General features: G+C 38.7%; 1 protein-coding gene across 1 annotated transcript in view; it reads right to left on the bottom strand.

Moving 5' to 3' along the window:
• Positions 1–11,642, bottom strand: part of LOC105627637 (ephrin type-A receptor 4) — a 58,546-nt gene that overhangs the window by 1,729 nt on the left and 45,175 nt on the right. Inside the window, exons 3-12 of the mRNA XM_012208916.1 lie at positions 10,842–11,127; positions 9,907–10,443; positions 9,410–9,570; positions 9,043–9,307; positions 8,732–8,920; positions 8,540–8,651; positions 8,340–8,410; positions 5,993–6,169; positions 5,418–5,887; positions 4,972–5,309 (exon numbers count right to left, since the gene is read on the bottom strand). Of these exons, the coding sequence (XP_012064306.1) occupies positions 4,972–5,309; positions 5,418–5,887; positions 5,993–6,169; positions 8,340–8,410; positions 8,540–8,651; positions 8,732–8,920; positions 9,043–9,307; positions 9,410–9,570; positions 9,907–10,443; positions 10,842–11,127 (2,606 nt within the window). The remainder of the gene's footprint in view (positions 1–4,971; positions 5,310–5,417; positions 5,888–5,992; positions 6,170–8,339; positions 8,411–8,539; positions 8,652–8,731; positions 8,921–9,042; positions 9,308–9,409; positions 9,571–9,906; positions 10,444–10,841; positions 11,128–11,642) is intronic.

Genomic DNA, 11,642 nt, shown 5'->3' with positions numbered 1-11,642 from the left:
ATATATATATATATATATATATATATATATATATATATATACATACAAATGTTTAGATATTAGGTGTAGTAAAAAGAAATCCATTATTTTTCCATTCGATTTCATCCAAAAATAATGGATTTCTTTTTACTATACCTAATATTACATACGTATAAAAAGGCATCTTAAACATGTAAAATTATTGTCACGTCGATTATTGAAATAGAAAGAATAAATCAATAAAAGTTCATAAATTTAAATTCTAGAATATCTGTGAAAAAATCTAAAATAATAATTCAATTGATATATATAATTTATTTGATAAATTTTTAAGGATAGATATAAATTTTTAAGGATAGTATAAAACGGAACTAATATGTATAAATTGATTATTTAAATATATACAGTTTAATTCTAAATAGGTTTTTTATGAATATACATACGTGTAATATTTGATCGGCTTTGTATAAATTATAAATTACGAATTATATATTTTGAAAAATAAACATAATCAAAGCATATATATAATTAATTTGTAAGTTTGATTCACTTTTTTGTACAACGTTATGTACAGGCGCTACGAAACTTAAATACCGATACATATATCCAATCTTTCTTCGGCTCAATAATAATTATATAAAAAAATAAAAATTAAAAAAATAACTATCATAATAAACATAATATTACTGATATCAAAAATATCTAAATAATAATATTAATGTGTTAATACATTATTATTAAAAATATGAGAGTATCACTTATTAAAAATATGAGAGTACTAATATAATATTAGTAATACTAATATGTTCAATATGATAATAATAAAACAAATATCGCAAAAAAAGTAATACAAGTACTATAACGATGACGACACAATGGCAATGTAATGACAATAATGAGGATGATAATAACGCAAACTACTAACAATAGTATTGTTGACGAGAGGTGTATCGTATAACGTGTTAATGATACATAGTTTACAGTTTAGGTACATGTACACATGAACGGATTACGATGCGTATGAAGGCAAGCAGTGCAACACAAACTAAGAGGTTTACCAAGCATGGAGACGACTGTCTACATGATACGGCGATATTTCATTATTGTGTCAAAGAAGCAGAGAGAACGTGAAAGCACAGTCAGCATAATCAAATCGTTGAAATGTTAAAGGGCGAATTCTGTGTTATCTAGGGCATTGGACGAAACAGAAACGATTGAGCTTCTGTTCTTCTGCGCTTCTTTCTTTCTTTTTTTTCTCTCATCCACAAATAGGATTCAGTGTGTGGGAATGCCGCTTTTGATTCTCTTTTCTTTTTTTCTTTACCTGTTTCTCAAATGCACGTTGGAAGATTCCGATGAGGCGGGTGGGGGTGAGGGTGGACCACCCCTTTCTCTGATTCTGACAATTGTTAGCATTTGTTAGTGCGATGAAAGTCATACTAGGTGTGTGTTTCTATCTGCAGGCTAGTTTCAATCTATTTAGCTTTGAATTTTATCTTTTTTCTCAAATTTTATCTCTTTTTTATCGTTCACTGATACGAATACTTTCACGTTTATCTTTTACAAACAGTTTGGAATCATTTTAAGCTTTTTACAAATGCATTTTATGTTGAATCTTAAAAATACAAAAAAAAAATACGAATTTAGCGTGATCGATATTTCAATGATTATGAAAAAATTTCGGCAAATCACTTTTATTCTTATTTATTCCTATTATTGGATAAATGCCTCACCTCCAATCTGTAAATGCTGCGACAAGTTTTTAATGTAATATTTTCAGAGGACGTAAAGAGAAATAGTCTAATAGCAAATTTTGTAATCAATGAATTACGTAAATTAATCATTTCTCTTAGAATGGCGTTGTTTCATCATATTTTGTAGAAAGTTAAAAATTAATGTTATGATTACAATATTTCTTGATGATTCATGGATGCAGAAATATAATCTAACACCATTAATTATTAATTATATTGTTTTTCATTTAATATATTACGTATAAAAATACTATTCTAAAATGGTCAACCGGTTGCACGCGTGCTGTACATGTTAATAAATCTTTCGCTAAGATAAAATCGATAGTTTTAATAAATTACACAATAAGTACTTATATCGATTTAATGTATGATGTATGGGGTGTCATAAGACTATGGCTGTTCTTTTGAGCAATTTGTTATATATAGGCGAATTTTTCCCCATCGAAAACTTTCTTATCGAGTCCAAACTGATTAAAGAATTCGCAATCGAAAAAAATGGCGTTAATTTTGGGACACCCTCAGTAAATATATGCGTGTGATTTTGTGTGTACATGCATATGTGTTTTTTTCTTTCTTTATGCATATATCAATGAAAGCTATGATGATTAATATAGAATTATGAGAACACTTTAAAGATTCTAATTGCTTTTTATGCACATCACGTTTATTTGCCTTTTATTCTCTAAGCTCGCGTTTAAATCTATATTGCTATTCGATGGTTGAATTTATCCTTCATAAAATTTGGAAACACTCTTAAACTTTCAATTTATATCTCGGTACAATTTTAATCGATAATATACGCTCTAACTCTGTATGGTAAAGTTTATTGCTTAGTTCAACATGGAGAAATTCTCTGTATCATCTAACATGTATATCTATAGCTACATCCTCGCATTTGTCGATAATTCGTAGTAAAAAGACTGGAGAAGAGATTCTTTTACGACGGTACTACTCTTGTACATACAGTTTATAGCACACTCCGATAGTGTATTATCGGCTGTATTATACCTCTATTTTCGTCACATCTACTATTCCATCTGACACGACTTGGATTATACTATTTTTTTTTTTACTATTTCGCTGGAAGAGCTCCTATGATTTTTCTACGACTAGCGCGATTATAAAAGATAATGCGAATCGTAACGATATAGAATGCAGTCTTTTGAGATTACGTCCGGTTTAAATATCAGACGTTAATTCTGATGGCTAAAAAGACGGGCGGAAATGATGATAATGATGATGGTGATCTCTTGCTCGTTTTAATTCAAATGTAACCATTCTCAGCCGAAATGAGAGAACGGAACCCAGTTGGGATAGGTGAGCGATGATTGTTGGTGTGGCAATGCGTGTGTTGCTGCGTGTGTGTGATAGTGTAAGCTACGGCCGGCTCCTGGTGGCATTACTGGAACGGCAATCGCTGACTGGGCTTGTTGATGGGCCTGATGGCCGACTATGTCTACGAACGGGCTCGCCGTACTCGCGGCTGGGCCTGGTGGCATCGCAGCCGCCGCAGCCTGGGCGGCAGCTGTATGGCTTGTGACATAGTACGGATTGTGTGCAGGCGGCCTCACGCTGTAGGCGATGATTGTTGTTGTCGTGGACGATAGTTGTCGCAGTTGCGTTGCAGTTGCAGTAGTTCGTAGTCAGGTACCAAAGGACACCACAAAACCAAAAGCACAAAGAATTAGCCCAGGGGGAAAAAAGAGGCGAAACGAAGGAACAGGAGAGAAACCAACGAGATTTCCAAATGCGAATTTTATATTGCGTCCCATTGGCATAGAGATAAAATACGAATCGATAAGTCGCTCCGCGAACAAAAGATACATGAAATAATAATGTAATAAAATGATATAATGTTTTCTTTCATGCCAACGGAATATTCGGAGAATCTGAGGGAGGCTTACCCATTTCGTTGTGATTACAAGTTTCTTGTAGGAAACATAAAATTACAGTTAGATAACTTGCTATATAAACGAATTTTTATCTTGTAGATATTTTATACACTACTCGATTGCAATAAAACTCAATTTTATCAATCAGTAAAAGAGAAAAGCAACACAAAATACAAAATTAGCCCTCTATTAAACATAGTTGTATCTTGTAAAGAATAATTGAAATGCGAACAATAGACTCAAGAAGTGTAGAAATGATAAGCGGCAGAAGCAATTGGAAGCTCTGTTGAAGTCGTCGCATGATCTCGACTAGGTCTCCGAAACACGATAAAAGTACGCAGACGACGTAGACTTTCGTCCATAAATTAATTTTCCTGCTAACTAATTCTGGAAACCTCGCTCGGCCAAATGTATTTTGAAGCATAAAGCAGTATCGTTTATAAGATGTGACTCTTTGATATTAAAATAGCGAGGAGATATGCGAAGTGTGTACTATAATGAGAAAGAAGAGAGATTCAAATTTTCGAGGCAAACATAATTATTTTTCTCTTTTTCTTTCTCGTGCGTGTTGAAAAATGAATGTCAAAATAGCATAGACGCAGTAGAAAATTTTGGAGTGTTACCTAGGGGATATGTCGAGAGAACTACTTAAAAAAAAAAATAAATAAAAAAACAGAAAAGGCACGAACATAAAAAGCAAGTGCGTATAACGCAGTCCAGTATGTGTAGCCTGCTTCCAGTAATGCCAATCAGGTCGAAGTGTCACGATGGCGCGAATACGTATGCGAGTATGCAGACATTGGCCTTCCTTTTGAATACATATGCATATTATATATGTATATACGATTGTAGGCTTGTGCGGGACGTCATACATCAATGAGCCTCAATGCCAAATCCCATTATAAGTGGCGTGAAACGGATGTAGCATGATCCACGCGTGAGTGTTTCGGCAAATGAATGAAAATAATTATTAGCTGTCGAGAGAAATTAATTTATGGACACGATATATAAGTCACGTAGCATGCGGCGTGATTCTTATTAAGATCTTAATGAACGAGCGACTCAATGCGAGATAAATGAAAAGAAAAAGAACGAGATAATGTCAATGAAATAATGATAACTATTTGCGAACGTGCGTTTGAAGCAAATTTCATTCGTTGTATGCCGATTATACACATTCCATCATATTTTCTTTAATTTACATTGTATGATAATAATTACGTGCTAAACGTATGATTCATGAAATGAATTTCCTAATATTATTTTTGTGATTAATATATCCTAAAAGATCGTTCCCTATCACGTATCGATATTTGGCGATTACAGTGATAAGTGAGCGCTTTTACCTGTTCTGAGCGATTTTTCTCAGTGTGTCCGGACTTCGTATGAGCTTGTCCAAAGTCTGTGTGAGATTGGCGAAGGTCGGCCGATGGGTGCGCTCCTTCTGCCAGCAATCGAGCATCAACTGGTAGATAGCCTCCGGACAATCCATCGGCGCTGGAAGCCTGTAGCCTTTCTCGATCGATTTTATCACATCTTGATTCGACCAGTTCCAGTACGGCCTCTCGCCGTACGACATCACCTCCCAACATACGATACCCATACTCCAAACGTCAGAGGCGCTCGTGAATTTACGGAACGCTATCGCCTCCGGTGCTGTCCACCGTACCGGAATTTTACCGCCCTGAATATAAATGGTAAATTAATCGAGCAAGAAATTATAAATATATATTCGAGCCTTATAAGTCATTGACTTATATTAATTTTAATTCTGCAACTTAAATCTGCTCACCCTGGTCGTATAAGCTCCCTCTGTGGCACTCTCGATCTCTCTACTGAGCCCAAAGTCGGCGATCTTGCAAACCAAAGCGGCATTGACTAATACGTTTCTCGCTGCGAGATCGCGGTGCACGTAGTTCATCTCCGCGAGGTACTGCATACCGCTGGCGATGCCACGCAGCATGCCCACCAGCTGGAGCACTTGGAACTTGCCGTCGTTCGCGCGCAAGAAAGTGTCCAGGCTACCGTTTTCCATGAATTCCGTGATGATCATCACCGGATTGCTCTTCGTCACCACGCCTTGCAGAAATATCACGTTGGGGTGTTCGAATTGGCCCATTATCGACGCCTCTGTCAGGAAATCATTACGAGCTTTGTCTGCAGAGCCTGGTTTCAGGGTCTTTATGGCCACATCTATTTCCGTCCGTCCGTCGGGAGGCAATTTCAATTTCCCTCGGCAGACGTCGCCGAACTCTCCGCCACCTGTAGTTGCAAAAAAAAATCGTTCAGAATATAATCAAATTACTAAAATTATCTTATTTGATAATCGTTCGTGATACTATATAATAATAATATATAAAATCGCACCTATAATGGCTTCTATCGTGATATATCCGGCGTCAATCTCTCGGGCAAATTCGCGTACCGCCTGATTCGGGTCCTCGTAGGTGTGAGGATCCACATAACTCCTTGCACCTGCACCGCCTGCACTGCCTGCGCCTGCCGCGGCGACCCCCACTGCAGGTGTGAACAGCGGCGTGGTCACTGCAACGTCACGAAAACAGAGTTCATTATATTAACACGAGGGCCGGTGGTGCAAAATTTTGACAGAACTCTAGACCGCGCGTCCCAACATTCGCTCTATCGCTCGGCCAACCGTGTCAAATCCCGCAAAAAAGAAACACTCACACATTCTCTCTCGTCAGCGAGTTTAAAATTTCCAAAAAACAAGACACAACCAAGAAAGCCAAACGCAGGTGGATTCTAAAATATGTCTCTTCTCTTTTTCAATCCCATTTTAGTGAAACAGTCTTTTTTTTACTTGTATGTGTTTATCTAGCTTAGAATCTGGTGTTTAATGTCGAACGGCGGTATCTATGTATGCTAGAAAAAATTCGCGCATAATCAAAATGCACAATTTTTGCATGCTAAATTATTTTGAAGATTATTGCGATATATCCGGAAAACTCGGCGATTTTTTACACCGTTCGTTCCAGATGCTTCGGACGATTCAAACAGTCTTCCTCTCGTTGATTTTTACAATCTTCTTTGTTCACACCAATTTAGTTTCTATTTGAGCCGTCTCAGAACATCCAAGTATTTTGCATATATCATGGTAAGAAGAAAGGCGATCGCGAAGCACGATCGCTTGAAGAAAAATAAAAAATAAAATTTAAAAAATTGGATGCAAGAACATGATGCAATTGCGTGCGAAACACGGGGCTGCAGCATGCTTTTATTATTTCCAAACTTTTCATCCATATCGCATATCTAGGACAGTGAAGAAAGAACAGAACGGAGTGTAGCGTAACTAAAGCTAAACTATAATAATCGTGGAGAACTCGGAGTGAATGTACGAGTGTCGGTGCTTTCAGTTATGCCTTTAATATATCGTGCGGACATGTCCGGCGTTTCTGTTTTTCTTTCAGTCACAAAAATTTTGGCTGGAGATTAATTTGGGAAACAAAGGACTTACGCGAGGACTTGCTCTTGTTGTTGGTATGGGTTGTCACAATCGGTGAACTGTCCATTTTGCAGTGCACTGTGAACAACACAACAACCAACACACTAATTGACAAATAGCAAAACAAAAAAAAGCGGCGAGTGTACAATGAATTCTTTTTTTAAATGACGTAAAGCGAGAAATGGTAACTGAAATATCTTCATTTGATCACGGATGAGATTATTGTGAAAATGTAATCGAATCCAAGTTATTAGAATAAAAAATTATTAGAATATCCACATAACGCACTGATTAAAAATGCGCTCTTTTAAGCGTATTTTCTTTTTATCTTTTATGTTCTTCATGGTATGTTCTTCATGGTATGTTTCACGAATCAAATCCAGATATAAAAAGCACATACGATATTAACATCGACACACTAGAAAACGCATGCAATTGAAACATGAACAATGCAACATAACAAACAGACGCAAGCACAATGCGCACATACGCGAACACGCATAATGTGTATCTAAGAAAATTAGGTATCGTGCATAATTGTTGTATATGTTTGTTGGTGCGTGTGTGATGTGTGTATATGCAAAAGCGTAAAGTCTGACTTAGATTGAGTGTAATGCATGTACAGGGGTTGCAAAAATAATCTACACAAAATTGAGTTCCTAAAAAACAAAACTTGAGGTGTTTGGAGAAGACTTACTGTAGGTCACAACTAGTCCTGTAGTAGCAGGCGATTGTGTACATTGTTTCATTGGATTTTTTCATGGATTTTTCATGGAGGCAGGTTCGATAGATTAGGGGAATCGCACATGAAAAGAAAGAATCGAAAGAATTTGGTTAGAATAATCGCACTCAGGCAATGGGGCCAGATCGATGTGAATTTTGGTTGGAAAGCGATCGTTTCTCTTTAAGTCCCTGTCGCGGACGTATTTCAGAGCCCGACTGCTTTCTCTTCGCTCATTTTCTCTATGGTGTTAATTGTTCAGCTATCTCTCTTTCTCTCACTCTCATCCGCAAAAAAATCTCTACAGTATTGAGGGGGGGGTGTTTAACGTATTATCGTGGGTCTGTTTGTATACGGGGTATAGTTTCGACACTTGCTGGATCTAAGGGGGGCCAGTGATTCCAAAGTTAGTCACAAGACACGAGGGCATAGTGAAACAACTATGAAAGTGACAGGGTTGTGGGGGCGGGGCGGGTAATAGCGATAATAAATTTTTAAAAAGAGAAATTTCGAGCAAAATGCAAACGTACCTTCGCCGTTTCTATACTCCAGAGTATCGCAGTCGCTCGGCTGTTTCTTGTTGCATTCGTCCGAGGCCCTGCTGCAACGAAATCGTATATTAATCGAATTGAGCAAAGCAATTGGAAAGAAGTGATTTTTCGTGCGTTAGTATATGATAGTTAGCAACATTTGAGATATATATTTCAAATATAGAAAATGATTCAATTACCTTCTAAGAATTAAAACGGTCATGATGATAATAATCACGAGAAGTACGACTACAGCAACAATCGCCCCTGCGATTATCCTAACTTGCATGTTGTCGTCCTCGCCGACGTAGTCTGCATGAAACATTTCTGTTAAAGGCACGGTACGAAGGAGATTGCGAAATGTGAATCTAAATGCCGCTGAACGCGCTTACCTAAACCCATCGCGTGGGGTGTCTTTTTAAATATCACCGGCGTATACTCGCCCCAACCGCGGGTGGTCTTAGCGCGAACCTGTATCGCGTAATCCGTGGAAGGCTTGAGACCTTTGAACGTGGCAGACAGCTCGGACGTTTGAATGACGGTTGCATTAGTGGCGTCGTCGTAGCGCGGATAACACCTCACTGTACCAGATATCGAGATTATTAATTCCTCCGCCGCCACAATGCGATCGAATGACAATTTAGAATTGATTTCACTATACAATGGCACAGCAACATATTGTTATTATGACTTTTAGCTTTACCTTCATATCGCTCGACGAGATCATTGTCTCCACCAGTTCCGATATCTGGCGCGTCCCAACTGATGCTGAGTTCTGAACTCTTGACACTTGTGATCCTGACGTTGCTCACTAGACTTGGCACGCTCGCCTCTGTCGTAACGGTAATGTCCACGTATTCCGATTTGCCGACCAACGACGATACGCCGTTCTCGGCGAACACTTGGAAGCGGTAAGTAGTCACCGCGTTCAGACCAGTTATCGTGATCTTCGTGTCGTTAAAGATCTCCTGTTACAAAATTGAAGCATCAATTTTTTGATCGAGAAATAATTCAACTATCGCATAATCGATATACTCGCGTATAAATGTACGATTTTGACGAAAACTCACAGTATTAGGAATGTATTTGACTCCCATGCTGCAAGAATCGCAGTCCACTCTATAAGTCGTGTCAGACCTGCCACCCTGCATATGCGGCGCATTCCAGGAAAGGATCACCGTGGACTGATCGACAAAGTTGACGGTCAGGTTTTGCGGCGCCGAAGGTGGTTCTGCAAAAAAGTATGTAGTCTTAAAAATTTTCGCGGAACGCCGAACCTCCAAATTCTTTTCATCTTTCATGTACGCAAAACTTTTTCTTTGAATTAATATATCGCAACTCACAAATATTATATCAAACAATATAACGCAAGTATAAATTATAGAAGTTAATATTTCATTTTAATGAAAATACTCAAGGAACTTAATTTAATATTTTAGATGTTCTTTGAAACTCCTAGACAGAAACTCCTTTTTGGACGATTATTTTGAATGATTATTTTTCTAAATTTTAAAATAATGACACGAGCTTTTTTTTGTAAAAATTGTTAATTTAATTTAATACTTACGTGTGCAAGGCATTTTCTTAGGATCTTTTTCTGCCCGAAAATAGCCCGGATCACAACGACACTCCGTGAAACCGTAATCGGAAGCTTTGCTGTGCTCTGGGCATGGCTCGCAGGCATGAGAACCCGCCTCATGTTTGAACTTGCCTATCGGACACTCCTTGCACTCCTGCTTATCCGTGTCAGCTTGGTAGCCAGGTTTGCAATGGCATCCGCCCGTCGGGAGATACCATTTGCCATCTCCCTTGCAGAGGAAAGTCGGCTGGGCGATTTTGACGGCATTCGCAACACAAATGCCGCGCGTTTGCTCAATAAGCGCAACCTCGCGACCGGTTGGTGTGGCCGGAAAATGTGCGAAGTTCACCGAAATCTCAGGGCAACTGATGTAGTATACCTTGATGGCCAGGATCGATATGCAAGCGCCCTGATCACGAAAGGCGAAGTAGACGCCCTTCTTCGTCACCGGAATCGACTTCACTTCGGTGTTTATCACCACCTCGGTGTTCGTGTTGAACCTACCCTCGCCCGCAGCTATACGACCTACAAGTACATAAAATCGGCATGTAAAGCCGTCCTAAATATTGAGAGCGATGAGTTTAATTGGAAACAGCTGCATGAAAAAAAAAAAGGATCTAGTAACTCTCCACCGACAACATAAATTTTAATTCTTCCATCAGGAATAGTTTCGAAAAACAGAGCAAACTTTTTATTAGGATTAATTAATCTGTTAATTATAATTAATTTATCCATTAATTATGTAAAATTTTAATTTATGTTTTAAAATTTTTTCAAAAAGTATTCTTCATCTCTTTGCAAATTCTATTAGATTTGTTATTCTCGAAATAATATCATTATCCTATTTTCGAGCTTAATTGTCATAAAAGCTTGTAAAGCATGTAAAGCTTTTAATTGTCATGCTTTGTATTATCATCGCTTACCTATAAGTTTATAACTATCCGGTTCCCACGGGGGTGGCTCCTTGGTGGCGGCGTCGAACTCGTAGTAGAGTAGACTGAAAGTCTCCTTACAGCTGAGAGCGTTCCCGGGGAACAACGAACAGTCGCGAGTCGTGAAATTGATTTCTATGTACATGCGATTCGCTGGACCCCTCTCTATGAACGGCGTCCACAGCCAGTTGTTCACATTGGTGTACGCTACGTCGCAGACAACGTAACTCCGCCAATTGATACCTTTGTCGAAGTTTGTAAAAGACTCCTCTACCCACTGCAAAACAGATTGAAAAGAAAGAAAATTACGTTAATATCTATTTTATGGGAAACCCATTTTTTTTCTATTCTAGTTCTTGGTTGAAGTTAATGAGACCAGCGTGGACAATGGTCGAAAACGGAAACCCTCCTTCGAAAGTATCGAGAAAGCGATCGCATTTCGATGCAGGAAGGCATCCGGCACTTAAAATCCGCGATGCTAACCCAATTCTACGTGTTACCACCAACCGCGACGAAAGCGAGAAAGCACCACCCGCCGTCGTCATTGTCGTCGGTCGGCCGACATTGGCCGTAGAATCCTCCCTCGGTAAATGACGAGGCGGAGAGGCCAGGTCGTCGACTTGCGACAAACAGACCGCAAGGAATTACCGGCGCGCGTTACCATTAGTTTTATTGCCCCCCTTGGCTCTCGGGCTCGTCCCAAGAGCGACCGCAAAAAGTTCCGACCAGGGCAAGAAGGATCCATCGTCCATCGTCGTCATCCTCGCCGTTACCGGAACCTCTCTCTCTCTC

The sequence above is a fragment of the Atta cephalotes genome (genome assembly GCF_000143395.1).
Source record: "Atta cephalotes unplaced genomic scaffold scaffold00009, whole genome shotgun sequence".
Lineage (NCBI taxonomy): Eukaryota > Metazoa > Arthropoda > Insecta > Hymenoptera > Formicidae > Atta > Atta cephalotes.
The sequence above is the reverse complement of the archived record's forward strand: the minus strand, read 5'-3'. Positions and strand labels throughout refer to the sequence as shown.